Source organism: Hemiscyllium ocellatum, chromosome 8 (assembly GCF_020745735.1).
Source record: "Hemiscyllium ocellatum isolate sHemOce1 chromosome 8, sHemOce1.pat.X.cur, whole genome shotgun sequence".
In the NCBI taxonomy this organism is placed as follows: Eukaryota; Metazoa; Chordata; class Chondrichthyes; order Orectolobiformes; family Hemiscylliidae; genus Hemiscyllium; species Hemiscyllium ocellatum.
The window spans coordinates 69,786,783-69,805,537 of NC_083408.1; the positions used below are offsets into that span (position 1 = coordinate 69,786,783).

Consider the following 18,755-nt stretch of genomic DNA (forward strand, 5'->3'; position numbering starts at 1 on the left):
CCTGTTTTCTCTACACCTCCATTTTTGACATTAGCTACCTGCCAATCCATGGGAACTGTTCCAGAGTCTGGAGAATCTTGAAAGATAGCCACTTGTGCACCTGCTACTTCTAGGGTCATTTCCTGATGTACTCTGGGATGTATATTATCAGGCCCTGGGGTTTTTATCGACCTTTAATCTCATCAGTTTCTCTAACAGCACTTCATTATTAATATTAATTTCCTTCAGTTCCTCACTCTCACTAGGCCCTATATTTTTGGAGCAGTAAATTAGACGTTTCGGGCAAAAGCCCTTCATCAGGAATACAGTCAGTCAGAGTGCCTGAAGGTTATTCCTGATGAAGGGCTTTTGTCCGAAACATCAATTTTACTTCTCCTCAGATGCTGTCTGAACTGCTGTGCTTTTTCAGCACCACTAATCCAAAATCTGGTTTCCAACATCTCCAGCCATTGTTTTTACCTATATTTTTGGCATGTATTTTGATTGTGATATATCCCCAAACTTTTTGGTGAGCTACCTTCATGAACCTCTGTAGTTCACCTCAAAACTCTTGGGGGGAAGGATTTTGACCCAGCAACAGTGAAGAAAGTCATCTATTTGCTAGTCAGGATGGTGAGTGGCTTGGAGGGAACTTGTAGATGGTGCTGTTCCCATGTATCTTTTGCCCTGTCATCTTAGATTAAAGTGTTTGTACGTCTGTCTAAGGATCTTTGGTGAATTTCTGCAGTGCATCTTGTAAATAGTACACAGATACTATTGAGCATTGGTGATGGAGAGAGTCCATGTTTGTGGATGTGATGCCAATCAACTGGGCTGCTTTGTCCTGCATGTTGTCAAGCTTCTGAAGTATTACAGGAGCTTCACTCATCCAGGCAAGTGGGCAGTATTGTATCGCACTCCTAACTTGTGCCTTGTAGACTGAAACAGGTTTTGAGGAGTCAGGCAGTGAGTTACACATCGTAGTATTCCTAGTCTGTGGCCTGCTCTTGTAGTCACTGTGTTTGCGACAAGCGCAGTTGTATTTCTGGTCAGTGGTAACTCCCAATGATGTTGCTAGTGAGGGAAATTCAGTGAAGGTAGCACAATTGAATGATAAGGGGCTCTTGTCTCTTACTGGAGATGGTCATTGCTTGGCATAAATGTTACTTGCCACTTGTAAGGCTCAGCCTAGATATTGATCGAATCTTGTTGCATTTAAACATGGACTGCTGTAGTTTCTGAGGAGTCATGAATACACAATGTTCAGCACCAAGCATTGGCAAAAATCCCCACTTTTCACTTCATGAAGAGGTACAGTGAAAAGCTTTGTTTACAAGCAGATCAAAAAACTTAGAGGCATACAGTTTACATTGACAGGGCGTGAACTAGGTGAGATCATATCCAGTGGTGCTGGTGTCTGGGACATTAAGGTATGATTCCATGAGTATGATGATGTCAGCTCTTGCTTGACTAGTTTGAGGGATAACTCTCCCAATTTTGGCACTAGTCCCCATATGTTACTAAGGAGGACTTTTAAGGGTTGATAGGGCTGTTTTTGCTGATGTCTTATCTAGTGTTAATGTTGGTGATAGGTAGTCCGTCCAGTTTCATTTCTTTGTTGAGACTTTGTAGTGATTGAGTGGTTTGTTCAGCCATTATAGAAGGTAGTTGAGAGTCAATCTCATTGCTGAAAATGTGTTGCTGGAAAAACGCAGCAGGTCAGGCAGCATCCAAGGAGCAGGAGAATCAACATTTTGGGCATGAGCCCTTCTTCTCATGCCCGAAACGTCGATTCTCCTGCTCCTTGGATGCTGCCTGACCTGCTGCGTTTTTCCAGCAATACATTTTCAGCTTTGATCTCCAGCATCTGCAGTCCTCACTTTCTCCTAGTCAATCACATTGTTATGGGTCTGGAGTTACATGTAGCCAGGCCGGATAAAGATGGCTGATTTTCTTCCCTGAACAACATTAGGGAGTTAGGTGGGTTTTTCTGACATCCGAGAATGGTTTCATGGGTGGTTGTAGATTTTTAATTCAAGATTTTGTTGTTGAATTCAAATTCCACCATTTGCTGTGGTAAGATTTGAACCTAGGTAATTGTACCCATGAGCAATTCAACAAACTCCTATTCCAGTCAGTGTGACAAAAAAGGACCTTTCAGGTGGTCCACCTCAGTGGGCTAATTGGCAGGACTTTAACCTAACAGTGTAACTTTGCCTTCCTCCAAAGAATTGCTTGTATGGTGAGGAAGTAACTGAAAAGCATTAGGGTCAATTTTATTATAGTGCAATTTGATGCTTTCCTCCTGACTGGAGGCTTGTCTGCAAGGGCTTTGTGTTAGCTCTAGTTGAAATATCTAAGCAATCAAGTTCATACATCCAGAAGTTTCTGATTATGGGATCAGCCTCAACCATTTAAGAAATAATAAATTTAAATACAAAAATGCAGAAGCAAATGCAAGAGAAGAAAATGTTTTCTGGGATTTCTCCTTCGAGCCCTCTGACCACAACACAGGAAAGCATTGTTGTGGTCAGAGGGCTCGAAGAAATTGTATTTCTTTTCACTTGAAAGAAAAAGACCAAGGGATGACTAAGTACAGATGTTTCAAGTTAGGAAAGGTTTTGATAGGGTAAATGCAGAGTCAGTGTCTGGGGAAGAGCTTAGTAGAGGCCATTGATACAAGAATCACTGAGATTTCTATTAGAGAATTGGAAATTCAGAAAAAACCTCTGAAGAGTGGTAAGAAGGTGAAACTTGCTGACATAGAGAGTCATTGAAGCAAATAGCACTGATAAGCTTTCGGAAAGCAAATGAGCGAGAAGAGAATATAGATGATTTCAGTTGTTTTTAGTGGAGTATAGACTTTGCTGTGTATCTGTTGGATGAATGATCTGTTCTATAATCCTACTCCTACCACTGTAGATTGTAGTGCTATGTTTGCATATTACACTATTAAGTATTTTACCAGTGTGGTTTTCGGTCCAAATTTTGTAGACCTACCAGTAAATGATTAGTCTCCTAGCACTATAATGATTTAGTTATGCAGTTTGCTAAAACAATCCTTGTACGTTAGTTGTTTAATGCGATCAGTGTTGCTAAGTGTTTATCATGCAAATATTACAGAACTTCTTTGTATTAAACTATGTAAAATGTTTGTAACAAAAACATTAATTTTGATAAAACCTCTGAGGAAAAAACATAAGGTTTAGTGAGGGATGGATCTCCGCTTTTCTCCATGACAGATCAATGAGCCTGGGATTTATCTGATTACAATCCATTAGAACAGTCTTTATGTTACAAAGTACCTTCCTGTTTTCAGAAATAAATATCTTTTCTGAGAAGTTGATGGCATTCATTCAGTGTATTAGCTGTTATCGTAAAGTATTGTGGTTACTTTGCAATCATTTTAGTTTTCACTGTGGTTCCATCATAATACCTTGTACATCAGAAAACATGGTCCGATCTGCCCTGAACATTATTTATGCTGAGGTCCCAACAAAACTACTTGGTCACTTACATTGAAAAAAATGCAGTCTATTAGTTACAAAGATAACAATATGTTAAGTCACATGGTGCTTATGGGTTACACTTGTCATTTTCTCTGGTTTATTCTCACCAATCACTAAGGCATAAATGAAAATTATGGTTCCTACAATGCCCAGTACCTAGACGAACAGTAGCATGACCAAGAAATTATGAAAGCGAACTCTTCTTTATACTTTGCTTAGTGTATACTGAGGAACTCAGGACACATTCAGAGGTGAATTGGATATATATCTTGTATAAAAGCTGCCATTTGACCAGAAAATTCTTTATTTCTATGGGGCAGGTGAGCAAACAAAAAAAAATCTGTGTCTCACATACTTGTTCACTTAATGTAAATTTTAAACAGCAGTCAACTTACAGAAGACAATCTAATGTACTTGCTAACTTGAGAGCATGGTGGTGGCACAATAGATTTCTAGTCTGGTGACATTAGCAGAAATCTAGCAAGATGGCTTCACAAATTACCAAGACAGATGGAATTTAAATTCTATTAATAAATCTGGAAAATAAAACTTGTTGCCATGATCATCACATCCATCACCAATTGTCATAAAACCCATTGGATTTATTAATGTCCTTTGCGAAGGAAATTTGCCATCTTTATCTGGTTTGACCATGTGTGACTGTGACCCATGGCAATGCAGCTGTCTCTTAACTGTCCTCTGAAATAGCTTGCAAACCATTCAGGGGCAATTAGAGCTAGGTAACAGATGCTGCCTAGGTTCTATGAAAGGGAAATTTGGCACAGGCTTTAAAATCCTGCTTCTGTAGTTGTTGGCTTTGAAAATGAAACCGACTTTCGTAGAAATACATTCTGACCTTCCAAAGCATCCAGAAACAGGAAATTAAAAACTACCTTTTCTTGGTTACTCCAAGGTTTCTTGGTTGCTTGCGTGGCATGGTGGCTCAGTGCTTGGCACTGCTGCCTCAGGGTGCCAGGGACCTTGGTTCAATTCCAGCCTCAGGAGACTGACTGTCTCATGAGCTGACATGGGTTTCTTCCCACAGTCCAAAGATGTGTAGATTAGGTGGCTTGCTTGTAATATCTAGGGATGTGCAGGCTAGGTGGATTAGCCCTGGGAAATACAGGGTTACAGGGATGAGGTAGGGGGTGGGTCTGTGTGGGATGCTCTTTGGAAGGCCATTGTGGACCCAAGACTGAATGGCCTGCTTCCACACGTCAGGACTCCCGATTCTAAATTATTCCAAAGGGAAATTGTTTTTGTTTTTTTTAAATTATTAGTCTACCATGCTCATCTCAAACTGAATAAAATTGTACCTCAAGTTGCTCAAAGTGTTTGAGGAAAAAAGTAGGCATATTTTCACAGTAGGACAGTTTATTTCTCACACCAGATCTCTGTGAAGGATTAGAACTGAAAGTTTAGTTTGCAACAATTTTGTTTCTGGATTCAGAAAGTATTAATCTGAGTTGATATACCATAGCATATATTTTCTGCAAACAATATTTGTGCAGAAGTTGACTTGTAGGAAACCATAATTAATCAAACAGAATTGCACAATTTTTTTGTAAACTTTGACTATTTAACAGCCAATAATCTCTCTGAAGGAATTTCAGTCAGATTTTCACAGACTTGTATTAATCAATTGAAACATAATTTGTATACTGCTTTTGAAATTTTCTTTGTGGTTTAGTTTTTTTTAACACTTCTTAAGCTAATGTTGAAGGAATACTGTTCAATGCCATGCAATTCAACTTATTTTTCCTTGTTAAACCTAACAAAGGTTAAAAGTAAAAATGTTAAACTGCAACTACAGCTGATCTGAAATTGCTGGATAAACTCAGCAGGTCTGGCAGCATTTACGGAAAGAGAGAAGCATTATACTACACTGAGTCCAGTCTCTCAAGTCTGATGAGGAGGCACTGTCTCTAAATACTAACACTGCTTTCTTCCCACAGATGCTGCCAGAGCTGATGAATTTCTGCTAGTGTTTCAGCTCTCCAGCATCCTCCGTTCTTGTTTTATATTTATATTTATTGCAAAATGTACTATTTTATTTTTAAGACTTATTATACCCTCACAGAAGATTATTTCTTTCCTACTTGATAGGATGAGAGAAGCTGCAAGGAAGGTTGAAGAAAAACACTTTCCTTATGCCACAAATTTGGAATATGTTGAGTTTCTGCCAGTGGAATGGAGATCGAAGCTATGCCTGGATGGGGGTAATTAAATGTAAACAGGGTTACCTTTTGGATAATGGCATTTTGTAGATGTGTGTTGAAATGAAATGTGTATGATTTTATGACTTGCATTCATAGTTCATAAAATTGAATAATATTGAAAGCAAAATCTACTAATGCTATTAGAAGTGAGTTTACAAACATTTTATTTTTAAAAAAACTTGTAATTTCCTAGATTTACAAATTTGAAATCTGCTGGAGAATTGAGCAAGAGGATGGTTTGAGTTCTAGGGAGAGGCTGAATGGGCTGGGGCATTTTTTCCCTGGCGTGTCAACCCGAAGGGTGACCTTTTGGTGGTTTATAAAATCATGAGAGACTAGGATAGGATGAATAGCCAAGGTCTTTTTTTTCCCCTTAGGGTGGGGAAGTCTAGAGGATGTAGATTTAAGGTGAGAGGGAAAGATTTTAAAAAGGACCTGAGGGGTGACTTTTTCACACAAAGGGTGGGGGTGCATGTATGGAACAAACTGCCAGAAGAAGTGGTGGTGGTGGCTACAATTACACCATTTAAAAGGTATCTGTTTGGGTATATGAATAGGAAGGATTTAGAGGGATATGCGCCAAATGCTGGCAAATGTGTCTAGGTCAGATTGTGGTGTCTGGTTGGCAAGGTTGACTTAGACCGAAAGGTCTTTTTTTTTGCTGTATGACTTCATACAATCTCATTGACAGTTTGGTACACCAGTGCACTGCAATCCCACTTCCACCATGCCAGGCTCAAACCAAATGCTTTCATGCTGCTATGATTAACGCCATTGGTTTGGGGATTTTGCACCTTATAAACAACCTTATTTTTTGGCCAATGGGCCAAGGAGTGGCAGGTGGAGTTTAATTTAGATAAATGTGAAGTGCTGCATTTTGTAAAGGCAAATTAGGCACTTAATTGTAAGGTTCTGGGAGCTTTGCTGAACAGAGAGAGACCAACGTTCATAGTTCCTTGAAAGTGGAGTTGCAGATAGATAGGATATTGAAGAAGGCGTTTGATATGTTTTCCTTTATTGGTCGGCACATTGAGTATAGAAGTTGGGAGATCATATTGAAGCTGAACAGGACATTGGTTAGGACACTTTTGGAGTGCAATTCTGATCTCTCTGCTACAGGAAAGATGTTGAAAGGAAAGATTTTCAAGAATATTGCCAGGATTTGAGCTATAGGAAGAGGTTGAATAGGTTGGGTTTTTTCCCCAGAGCGTAGGAGGTTGAGGGGTGACCTTAGAGAGGTTTATAAAATTGTGAGGGGCATGGATTGGATAAATGGACAAGGTCTTTTCCCTGAGGTGAGCATCCAAGGAGCAGTGAAATCGACGTTTCGGGCAAAAGCCCTTCAGGAATAAAGGCAGAGAGCCTGAAGCGTGCAGAGATAAGCTAGAGGAGGGTGGGGGTGGGGAGAAAGTAGCATAGAGTACAATAGGTGAGTGGGGGAGGGGAAGAAGGTGATAGGTCAGGGAGGAGAGGGTGGATAGGTGGAAAAAAAGATAGGTAGGTAGGACAAATCCGGACAGGTCATGGGGACAGTGCTGAGCTGGAAGTTTGGAACTCTGGTGAGGTGGGGGAAAGGGAAATGAGGAAACTGTAGAAGTCCACATTGATGCCCTGGCGTTGAAGTGTTCCGAGGCGGAAGATGAGGCGTTCTTCCTCCAGGCGTCTGGTGGTGAGGGAGTGGCGGTGAAGGAGGCCCAGGACCTCCATGTCCTCGGCAGAGTGAGAGGGGCAGTTGAAATGTTGGGCCACGGGGTGGTGTGGGTGTCCAGAGATGTTCCCTAAAGCGCTCTGCTAGGAGGTGCCCAGTCTCCCCAATGTGGAGGAGACCGCATCAGGAGCAACGGATACAATAAATGATATTAGTGGATGTGCTGGTAAAACTTTGATGGATGTGGAAGGCTCCTTTAGGGCCTTGGATAGAGGTGAGGGAGGAGGTGTGGATGCAGGTTTTACAGTTCCTGCGGTGGCAGGGGAAGGTGCCAGGATGGGAGGGTGGGTTGTAGGGGTGCGTGGACCTGACCAGAGTCACAGAGGGAACGGTCTTTGCGAAAGGCGGAAAGGGGTGGGGAGGGAAATATATCCCTGGTGGTGGGGTCTTTTTGGAGGTGGCAGCAATGTTGGCGGATGATTTGGTTTTTGCAAAGGTTGGTAGGGTGGAAGGTGAGCACCAGGGGGGTTCTGTCCTTGTTACGGTTGGAGGGGTGGGGTCTGAGGGCGGAGTGCGGGATGTGGACGAGATGCATTGGAGGGCATCGTTAACCACTTGGGAAGGGAAATTGTGGTCTCTAAAGAAGGAGGCCACCTGGTGTGTTCTGTGGTGGAACTGGTCCTCCTGGGAGCAGATATGGCGGAGGCGGAGGAATTGGGAATACGGGATGGCATTTTTGCAAGAGGTAGGGTGGAAAGAGGTGTAATCCAGGTAGAAGTGGGAGTCGGTGGGTTTGTAAAAAATATCAGTGTCAAGTCGGTCGTCATTAATGGAGATGGAGAGGTCCAGGAAGGGGAGGGAGGTGTCAGAGATGGTCCAGGTAAATTTAAGGTCAGGGTGGAATGTGTTGATGAAGTTGATGAATTGCTCTACCTCCTCGCGGGAGCACGAGGTGGCGCCAATGCAGTCATCAATGTAGCAGAGGAAGAGGTGGGGAGTGGTGCCGGTGTAATTACAGAAGATCAACTGTTCTACGTAGCCAACAAAGAGACGGGCATAACTGGGGCCCATACATGTGCCCATGGCCCGAAACGTCGATTTTGCTGCTCCTTGGATGCTGCCTGAACTGCTGTGCTCTTCCAGCACCACTAATCCAGAATCTGCAGTCATTGTTTTTACCTCTTTTCCCTGAGGTGCAAGAGTCCAAAACTAGGGGGCATACGTTGAGGGTGAGAGGGGCAAGATTTAAAAAGGACCTAAGGGGCAACTTTTTCATGCAGAGGATGGTGCGTGAATAGATTGATCTGCCAGAGGATGTTGTGGATGCTGGTACAATTATAAGATTTAAAAGGCATCTAGATGGATACATGAATAGGATGGGCTTAGAGGGATGTGCGCCAAATGCTGGCAAATGGGACTAGATTAATTTGGGCTGTATGGTCGGCATGGATGAGTTGGACCGAAGGGTCTGTTTCCATGCTGTACAGGTCATCCTGCTATAATGCGTATTTCGTCAGCATGAATTGGCTAGAATGGGATTGGCGAATTGCGAATGTTGTTTGGAGAACATCAAATTTCTACTTAATAGGTATAACGCTTTTCTGTAGGCAGTTCTTCTGTAATCTCATACTATAGAAAACAGCAATAGCGATTTTCTATAGCTGTTTTCTATAGTATGAGGTTACAGAAGAACTCACCTGTTGAGTTATAGTAGAATGACCAGTACATCTGAGACTCTGGTCAAAAATAATCTTCAAGCAATGAGAAATAGGGCTAATTGAATACTAGTGTAAATTAATAAGCATTCTATTCTTTTATAAACAATGTTCCTGAAAGTTTCTTTTTTATTATTTAATTGATCAAATTACTTGTCAGTGAGTTACTGACTACATATTTGCCATCTTAAAGTAAGCTCTGTAAGCACAACAGTAAACACTGCCAGGAAGGAGCTGTTTTATGTTGTGCTGAGTGAAGTGGTCTATAAATTAGGTTATGTTTGGGGATCTAGGATTGGTATTGAAATCTCTCAGTAAAATACAGTGAAAGCTCTGTACCTATCTGTCAATCTGTTGGAAATGTGTGTGGATGCTAAATGTGAAAAATACTGGGTTTGCTGTGGTTCACCCCTTCTCACTTCCTCTTTACGTTAATTGATTTTTTTAGCACGCAATTCCAGCATCACACAAAAGAATGACCAGTAAGACAGGGTGCTAGAAACAGTCAATTCAAGTCATAGCCTTGGGAGCATGATTCAAACATGAAATCTCTAGAATCAGCGTTGAAGTAAATTGACTTTGCAGAGGTTTTTCAAATATTATCTTGCTGAATTAATAAAAATAAGCCTTTTTTCTATTTTTGTTTCTAGATACTGTTGAATCCATTACCCCAGATAAAGTACGTGGACTTCGTGATATGTTAAATAGCAGTGCTATGGACATCATGTACTACACAAGTCCCCTTTACAGGGATGAGGTGTGTCCCTTGGTTTTCTCATTATAAATGGTTTTAAGTGGACAAAGCAATAATGGTTTAAGAGAATCATAGAAACTCTATAGTGTGGAAACAGGCCTTTCAGTCCCTCAAGTCTGCACTGACCCTCAGTGTCCCAGCCAGACCCATCTTCGTAACCCTGCATGGAATTTTTACCTTGTCTAACCCACCTAACCTGCACATCCCTGGACAGGGCAACTTTTAGTGTGGCCAATCCACCTCATCTGCACATCTTTGGACTGTGGAGAAAATCTGAGTACCCGGAGAAAACTCGGGAGAATGTGCGAATTCCTTATGCAGTTGGCCAAGGCTGGAATTGAATTGACCGTGTAAGCAAGCAAGTAGGCAGTTAGTCACATTGGGATATTTTGATGGACAAAACACTAGAAAACTAAAACAACAAGGTGCAACCTTTTCACAGGATCCTGCAGTGCGATTTACTAGTTCAAAGTGGCATATTTATCAAATTGCTGATTGCTTTGGGGAAGGGGGGAGCCTTCAATAGTGCAGCTTTTGGAGATGTGTGGAATCACTGATTGGAAACCTTTACACTTCTCACGTTATGCTCAGCATAACAAATTAGGAGCAGGAATTAGGCCACCAACCCCTCCAGATTACTCCACTTAACATTTGTTTCACTTGCCTGACAAAAATCTGCCTTCACCTTAAAATATTCAGTAGCAACGGAACTCTGCCTCAAAGTGATGGAAACAAAGTCTCTCCACTTTTTAAGAGAAAAATAATTCGCTTCACTGTTTTAATAGGATGAACATCAATTGTAAAACACTGCCCCCTAATTTTGGACTTGCCGTTAGAAGAAACATCCACCTTGTCAAGACCATTCAGGATCTTGTTTACTTCAATTACTTCACCGCTTAATCTTCGAAACTCCAGTTAAAAAGAAACCCGGCATGTCCAACTTGTTCTCTTAGGACAACCCACCTCATTCCAGGTACCAACCTAATAAACCTACAGTAATCCATATGCAATACATTTAACCTCAATCCTTAAATAAGGGGATCAAAACAGCACACATTATACTGAGGTGTTACCAATGTACTGTATAACTGAAGCAGTAAAATCCTTCCTTTTACGTTCAGTTCCTCTCCTAATAAAGAATGCTTTACATTTCTTGAACTTTTTGTGACTACTGTATTAGAACAGCTAGATCCTGCTGCACTTTGGAAGTCTGCCGTCATTCTCCATTTAGGTAAAAGTTCCACTCTTATTCTCTCACATTTTCCAACATTGTACTTCAACTGCCAGATTTTTGTCCACTCAATGAACCTATCTGTATCCTTTTGTATCGCCCTTCCATCTTCTTCACAAAGTGCAGCATATGTGAATTCCAGACATTGCTGTCCATTTCATTGGAGTTTTTCAAGTCAAGCATATTTGAACATTTGGAGATCTATCACAAGGTAAAAAATATCTGATAGAGAGAAAAAAAACTTTTCATTGCAGTCCTTTTATCAAATGTAAGATAAAAATGTCATTTTTTGTTGGCATTCCCAACAGTTAGTCCTTTAGTTCTTTTGTCTACAAAGGATAAAAAAAAATCAGGTTTAACTTATCCTTGAGCAACAGCACAAATCAAAAGCATTGCATTAAACATCTATAACCTACATGTTGAAAATTCAATGCCATTCAAATCGATGACAGTGATTGTCTCGTGGAATGTGTTAACAGATACCACATTGTGTTCTGTTTGGAACTACAGCAAAGATAGTGTTTAATCTCTCTGTTCGTTTTTTCATAATACATATTCAACAAAGATAAGACTGAGATTCTGGGAACACTGTTGATAGCAATTAAATTGTAATGTATATTGGATTTAACTGATCACCATGGCTGTCAACTCTGTGGTCAGTAATTGGATTGAGACTTTTGCGTTGATTAGTGTACCCTCCCACTGTGTCCTGACAGGTTTCTTTAAGGAGCCAATTATCCATGGATCATTCCTCCTCTTCATGGCCTGATATTGTTACTTTTATGGCTAAGAAAAGCCCATTTGTTTTTGCTTTATGGCTAAGAAAAGCCCATTTGTTTTGGAAAGGAAGACGTATGCTCTCCAGTCCCCAGATAGTCAGCTCATTGTCTGAGTTTTCACTTAATTGGCAAGAGTCACTCGTTAACTCAAACATTTATCACTATCTGCTTGTTCTTTTTTAGCTGCCAGTTGTCAGCTGATGTTTTTGACTCTGGTTATGGGTGCATGGAATGAGCTCTTTTTTTGAGTCCAATAGTGGCGAAGCTGCTTATACCTTCAAAACTTGAAGATACTGATGTAGAAGATCATACTGCCATAAACAAATTACTACACACTATATTAAGTGAAGTAATGAAATATCCTTATACATTCAGTCAATATCTAGTTCTAAAGGTTTAAACATGTTACAAACTTCAATGCACTTTGTTACACATTAGCTCTTAATACAAAAATTACATTTAGTCAGATTGCATTGCTTCTCTTCCAAAAAAAAACCTGCAAATTAAAACAAAACCAGTGTAAGCTCAGCCAGTTCGATAATATTTCTTCCCGCAGTAATTCCCTTCTTGCCTACTTCTTTGGGATGATATTAACTCATCATATTGAACTTTGAAGATCTGGCCCTGTCAAATGCAAATGTGCAATACAGGGGACTCTTGAAACATACTATTACATTCTGTTAAATCCCACAGTGTGTTTTATGCCAAGTAAGGCTAAGCAAAGTCATGTGATATTAAAGTACTAAAATCTACATTGGCTACAGTTAAGCAGAATAATCTAATATTATATATCATAACTAAACTAAGTTAATTATGAAATTTCAATTTCCCTATGAGTCCTGCAGAGTGACTCAACCAATTCCATTCCCCTGGCCGTTTATCATAGCCCTACAAATGGTTTTGCTTAAAACCACAATTGAATCTCTCTCCTTGACGGATTTAAATGTCTTAGAGTTATATTTTCATCCATCACGTGGTAATAATGTTTTTCATTCCGGCCTTACATATGCAGTATTGTAGCGAAAGCTAGGCAGATTATTATGTTGTTAAATTTTTCTTTCTTCAGATTGTGAAAGGCCTTCAGCAGGAGTTAAATCGGTTATATGCACTTTTCTGTTCTCGGAACCCAGATTTTGAAATCCAAGGTGGGAAGGTTTCCATAGTAGCCCATTCTCTGGGCTGTGTCATCACGTATGATATTATGACTGGGTGGTATCCAGTGCGATTTTATGACAAAATGGTCCAAGAGGAAGAAGAGATGACTGAGAATTCCATGAGTTTTGAGGAGCGTGAACTTCTAGATGAGATTCTCAAGACTAAAGAACGGTAAATATTTATACATGGTAAAATGCTAAACTTGCAGTTTTCAAGGCTCGTGACTTAAAGTACTGAATATATGTTGTAGTTAGTTCAGGTTTTTGCAGTGGTGATTTTTAATTTTTGATGTGTGTTGTATCATATGGAAAAAGGATTCTAATTTCTTTGTTTAATGGAAATGTAGTAAAGATCGATTTCCAAAGCATGAAAGAAAAAGAGACTGTAGAACTCAATGTACTCGTGTTTGAGCAGGAAGAGGAAGTTTAGAGACAATGAAGAACTAAAAGGGGGATTTACTCTAGAAGTAAGAGGCATGACTGAGGTACAGTCTACAACTCAGATGCTGCACAGTCCAAGATGACAGAAAGAAACTCTCACTAGAGGGTTTTAAAATTGATATTTATTGAATAGGCTGTTGTTATTTAAAGGTCATAAGACATTGGAAGTGGATGAGATGTGTCCCAAGGATGTTGGATATAACCTGGATTTGAGGGTGGTGCTGGAGGTGCAAATATGATTCATTGGATTTAACAGGCTAGATGTGGAGAGGCTGTTGCACCTGGGAGACGCTAGGATCAGAGGGCATAACCTGAGTATAGGGTCACCCATTTAAGACCAAGATGAGGAGGAATTTCTTATGAGAATAGTGAATTTGTGGAATTCTTTACTATAGAGGCTGTAAAGACTGAGTCGATAAGTAGATTAAGGCTGAGATAAACAGGTTTTTATTCAGCAAGGGACTTACGGCATCTGGGGAAAAAGCGGGAAAATGGAGTTGAGGGTTGCCAGGTCAGCCATGTTCTCTCTGAATGGCAGAGCAGAATTGATGGGTCAGATAGCCTATTTCTGGTCCTAACGCCTATAGTCTTAAGGATTGGAGAATTACAATGAATGTTCTGAAGAAGGCTCACTGGATGCGAAACGTTAACTCTGATTTATCTTCGCAAATGCTGCCAGACCTGCTGGGTTTTGCAAGCAGTTTACTGTTTTTGTTCCTGATTTCCAGCGTCTGCAGTTCCTTGTTTTTATTTTGTAAAGCATGATTCCCTTGTTCAAAATGGTTATACAAACTAGACTGTTTAATTTTGGTGGAGAAACTTGTGGAACCAATTATTTGGGATAGAATTATTAGTCACATGGATTAATTTCCAGAGGATCAGCGTGGATTTGTTAAGGGTCAGTCATATTTCAGTAACTTGAATTTTCTGAAGAGGCAACAGAGAGGGTTGACAATGTCCAATATATTGGCACACAATAGACTTGAAGAAAATTATAGGTCATAGAATAAAAGCGACAGTAGTAAAGTGGATACAAAATTGACTGAGGGATAGGTGGAATAACTCCACAGAGACCGGTATCCTGCCAACAAACCATTGTTTGTTTACAGGTGGAAATTTCCCTAACTCTGGCGTAGCCTCATCAGAGTCAGCACCCAGAGTGTCAGAATCTCTGATACCCCTCTGTATATCTGGCAGCTAGGATTCCCTGCTTGGGGATTCCCTGTTAATCTAGACCAATCAGGGAACTCGTATTCTGTGAGGTCCAGCTGGCTGACCTCATTACAATAAAAAGTAAAGTATAAAGCTGAATGGACTTTTTGGGAGCTGGAAGAAGGCTTGAAGTGATATATTTGGGGTTTGCCATTATTGAGAACCTGAACTGGACCAACTGTTTGGAGACTGAATACTCAATAGCAAATAACTCCTTTCCTGATGTCCCCAAACCCTTCCCACCATCTACAAACCAAGTGCCAGTGTGTTAGTATGCTTTTAATTACATAGATCAGTGCAGCGCCAGCAATACTCAACAAGAGTAATACTGTTCAGGCTAAAGCAGACAGTTTGTTCAGCACCATATCCATCACCTTAATTATTCATTCTCTTCCCAACTGCTGCGTAAGGCAACAATGTGGATCATCCATAGTTGCACAATGATGACTCCTTCAGTCTCCCTTGGCAACACCTATGCATGACCTTTACAGTGCAGAAAGACAAGGGAGCAGATGTGTAGGAACACAACCACCTGCAAGTTCTCAAATTGGAATTCATTACCATTTCTTCACTATCACGAGGTCAGATCCCTGGGACACTCTCCTGATAGAGGTTCATGAATGTGGCTCACAGTCACCTGCTCAAAGGCAATTAAGTACAGACAACAAGTGAAGACCTTGTGCGCTTAGACACAATGAACAGACTTTTAAAGAAAACTGTGAAAGAATATGGAAAAGAGCACAAAAAGGAACAAAGTACTTTTTTTAGAAAACGGGCTCAGTTACAATAGGGTGTATGGTCTCGACGTTTTGTGGAATTCTCTTTACGCAAAATAAGGGGGAAGAAGTTAGTAATGTTATCATGGCACTTCAGTCTTCCTGCATAGCTGCAGCCCGAAGCAATCTTTCTCATTGTTCTCTTTGCCCACCTCGCGCTTTTTATCTGCTTCTCTCTCGCTCTCTGTCCCCGTCTCACCTGCTCTCTGCCCCTTCACTCCCCCCGCCCCCTTCACTCCTCCCCGCCCCCATCTCTCTTTGCCACGCTCTCTCTTTGCCCCCTCTCTCTTTCTTTCTGCCCCCTCTCTGCCTGTCTCTTCCCCCGCCCCCATCTGCCCCGTCTCACTTTGCCTGTCTCCCCCATCCTCTGCCCGTCTCCCCTTCTTTCTATCTGTGTTTGTCTCTCCGTTTCTCCCTCTCCCTGTCTTTCCCTCTCTCTCTTTGCCCGTCTCCGCATTCTCTCTCTGCCCCCCTCCCCAGCTGTGTGCTCGCATTGCTTCCTCCCACCCCCCCACCTTCCCTAATCTCTGCCTGCCTCTCTTTATCTGTCTGTGTCCCCCCTATCTAATGTATCTTCTTCCACACTTATTTTCCTTATTTGTCCTTCCCTGGATATACATAATGAGTCTTGATTGCTTTGCAGCTAGAATAGTAATAGTTGGATTTACATTGTGCCAGAAATCTGTAATAGGCAATGCAGAGTTGCACTTTATCTGGATATGGGGTTAGGTGATCAGTGCTAGTTTTTCCCTCATTTGCTGTAATTATTTGCCTCCTTTCATGGCAATTGACCTCTGTTTCTTATCAATTGCCTAGAGTCTGCATTTTTAGAGGGTGATTGAAGTGCTTCAGTGATTTGCATTTTTGATTTTTACTTTTGTTGCTTTGCATGTTACGTGGGTGGGCTGTTATTGCAAACTGACCATGTCATTGTAGAGCATATCAGTAACATACATGACCATAGGTTTGTCCAGAAGTTGCCAGAAGAATATGATGGGTAGCAGTTTCTGAGCATGTGCATATTTATTTCAATTCTCTTGACTGGGGGCATATCTCAGTTGGTTAAGAGAGAGATATAATTAAGAATTGAACTGAGTATTGCTTGTGGCATGGACATTGACAGCAGAGAATAAAAATGCAGTTGAAGGTTTGTGGTGTTTTTACAAGTTTGACTTCTATTTTTAAAAAATTATACCCCACTTCGGTATGGGCATCCATTGATATTTAAATTTTGTTTTGCAGATTAAAAAAATTGGAACACCAGTTGCTTCAAGTGAAAGCTTCAGAACCATTCAGATTACCTGCTTTGAAATTTAAGGTGAGTTTAAATGTAGGTTCATTACGTGCAATTTAAAATTTTACATACGTCAAATGTATTGAGGTAAGACTTCTGACCCTTCCTAACAAAAAAAAGCGAAGTCATTTAAATTCACGAAAGATATTGTTCTCAGCAACATTGTACTTTTGGTGCAGTGCCTTTGTTTTACCAGTGCATGTTTTTTTAATGGCTCGTCTTGTCAAAACTGAGTGCAACTATAATTTCAGCTCAAATCAGAGCACAAGCAGAAACTTACCTTCTCCACTGGGTCCTGAGCACACTCCCTCTGGTTTAAAAAAAACGCACAGTAAGTAACTTGCTACACTGGGTCTTAAGTAGACCCTCTTCAACAATACACCAAACTGCAAACTGCAACCTACACCGGGTCCTAGGTAGGACCACTTAACTGGAATCAATCAGAATCCACTCCACCAGACCACTGAAATGTAAGAAACCTGCAAGGACGTGGGGTAAGTATGCCATCCTGCTAATAAGACTGAGACTATGCAGTTTCTAACCTCCTCCTCCTCCTCCCTTCTCTCCCCCCCCCCCCCCCCCCCCAACCCCCCCAATCCCCCTTCCTAGCTAGTCTGAGCAAATGTACAATCTCTGGAGAACAAAATGGACAAACTCCGATCACGGCTCGGCTTCCAGCATGAATTGCAGGACTGCTGCGCACTCTAATTCACCGAAACCTGGCTCAACCCATCCATTCCCATCTGCGCACTTCAGACTGATGGACCGCACAGCGTCCACGGGTAAGACAAAAGGTGGAGGAGTTTGCTTTTTAATCAACAACTTGTGGAACGTGGACATTGCAACCCTCGGCTGCTATTGCTCCCCAAACCTTGAATTCCTCACCATCATGTGCCGCCCCTTCTATCTACCATGGGAACTTACCATTGCTATACTAACTGCTGTGTGCATAACGCTACAGGCAAAGGTTGAGGAAGCTCTGGATGTGCTGTACACCTCCACTAACACCCTGGAGGCGGAACACACTGAGGCCCTGTTTATTGTAACTGGCGACTTCAATCAAGCCAATCAAAGGAAGGTGTTGCCCAAGTACCACCAGAATATTATCTGCCCCACCAGGGTCCTGGACATTTTAGATCATTGCTACACCACTGTGAAAGATACCTACCGCTCCATTCCCCGCTGGAACTCTGACCACAATGCCGTGCTTCTTCTCCTGGCTTATGGGCAAAAGCTCAAGCAGGAGACCCCCCTCACGGTTACAGGTCCAGTGCTGGTCGGAGGAGGCAGAGGATTAACTCTGGTGCTGTCTGGAATCGGCTGATTGGGCCATGTTCAAACAGTCCAGAGGTACCTTGGATGAGTACAGCACCACCGTCACAGACTATATCAGCAAGTGTGTGGAGGACTGCATACCGAGGAAGTCAATCTGGGTGTTCCCCAACAGGAAACCTTGGATGAATCAGGATATTTAGAACCAGCTAAAAACCAGGCATGAGGCCTTCGCATCAGGAGACCCAGTTAAATGTAAGGAATCCAAGTATGACCTTCGCAGAGCCATTAAGACAGCAAAGAATCAATACTGATCCAAACTAGAGACCCAGACAAACACCTGGCGACTATGGCAAGGACTGAATGACATCACCGATTCTAAAAAGAAACAGTGCAAGATAGCAGATGATGACATATTTCTCTCAGATCATCTCAACACCTTCTATGCTCGTTTTGAGCAGAACTTCGGCAGAGAGGTAACACCTATTCCGACAAGTCCTAACTAATCTATCCCAACAGACACTGCATCAGAGGTCAGATCAGTTTTCCTTTGTGTGAATCCAAGGAAAGTGATGGGCCCAGACAGAGTACCAGGCCGTGCACTCAGAGCATGCGCAGATCAACTGGCAGAACTCTTCTCAGATATCTTCAACCTCTCCCTGCAGCAGGCCACTGTCCCTGCTTGTTTCAAGAGGGCCAACATCATCCCTGTGCCTAAGGTGACTCATGCAGCATGTCTCAATGACTACCGCCCAGTGGCCCCAACTTCAGT

The 18,755-nt window shown here is 41.6% G+C and overlaps 1 protein-coding gene across 4 annotated transcripts in view; it reads left to right on the forward strand.

Annotated features, from left to right (window-relative positions):
* The window catches only part of ddhd1b (DDHD domain containing 1b), a 78,292-nt gene that overhangs the window by 40,582 nt on the left and 18,955 nt on the right, over positions 1-18,755 (forward strand). For all 4 annotated transcript variants that reach the window (XM_060828436.1, XM_060828437.1, XM_060828439.1 and 1 more), the window contains 4 exons: positions 5,595-5,707; positions 9,721-9,827; positions 12,901-13,160; positions 16,660-16,735. In XM_060828436.1, the coding sequence (XP_060684419.1) occupies positions 5,595-5,707; positions 9,721-9,827; positions 12,901-13,160; positions 16,660-16,735 (556 nt within the window). The remainder of the gene's footprint in view (positions 1-5,594; positions 5,708-9,720; positions 9,828-12,900; positions 13,161-16,659; positions 16,736-18,755) is intronic.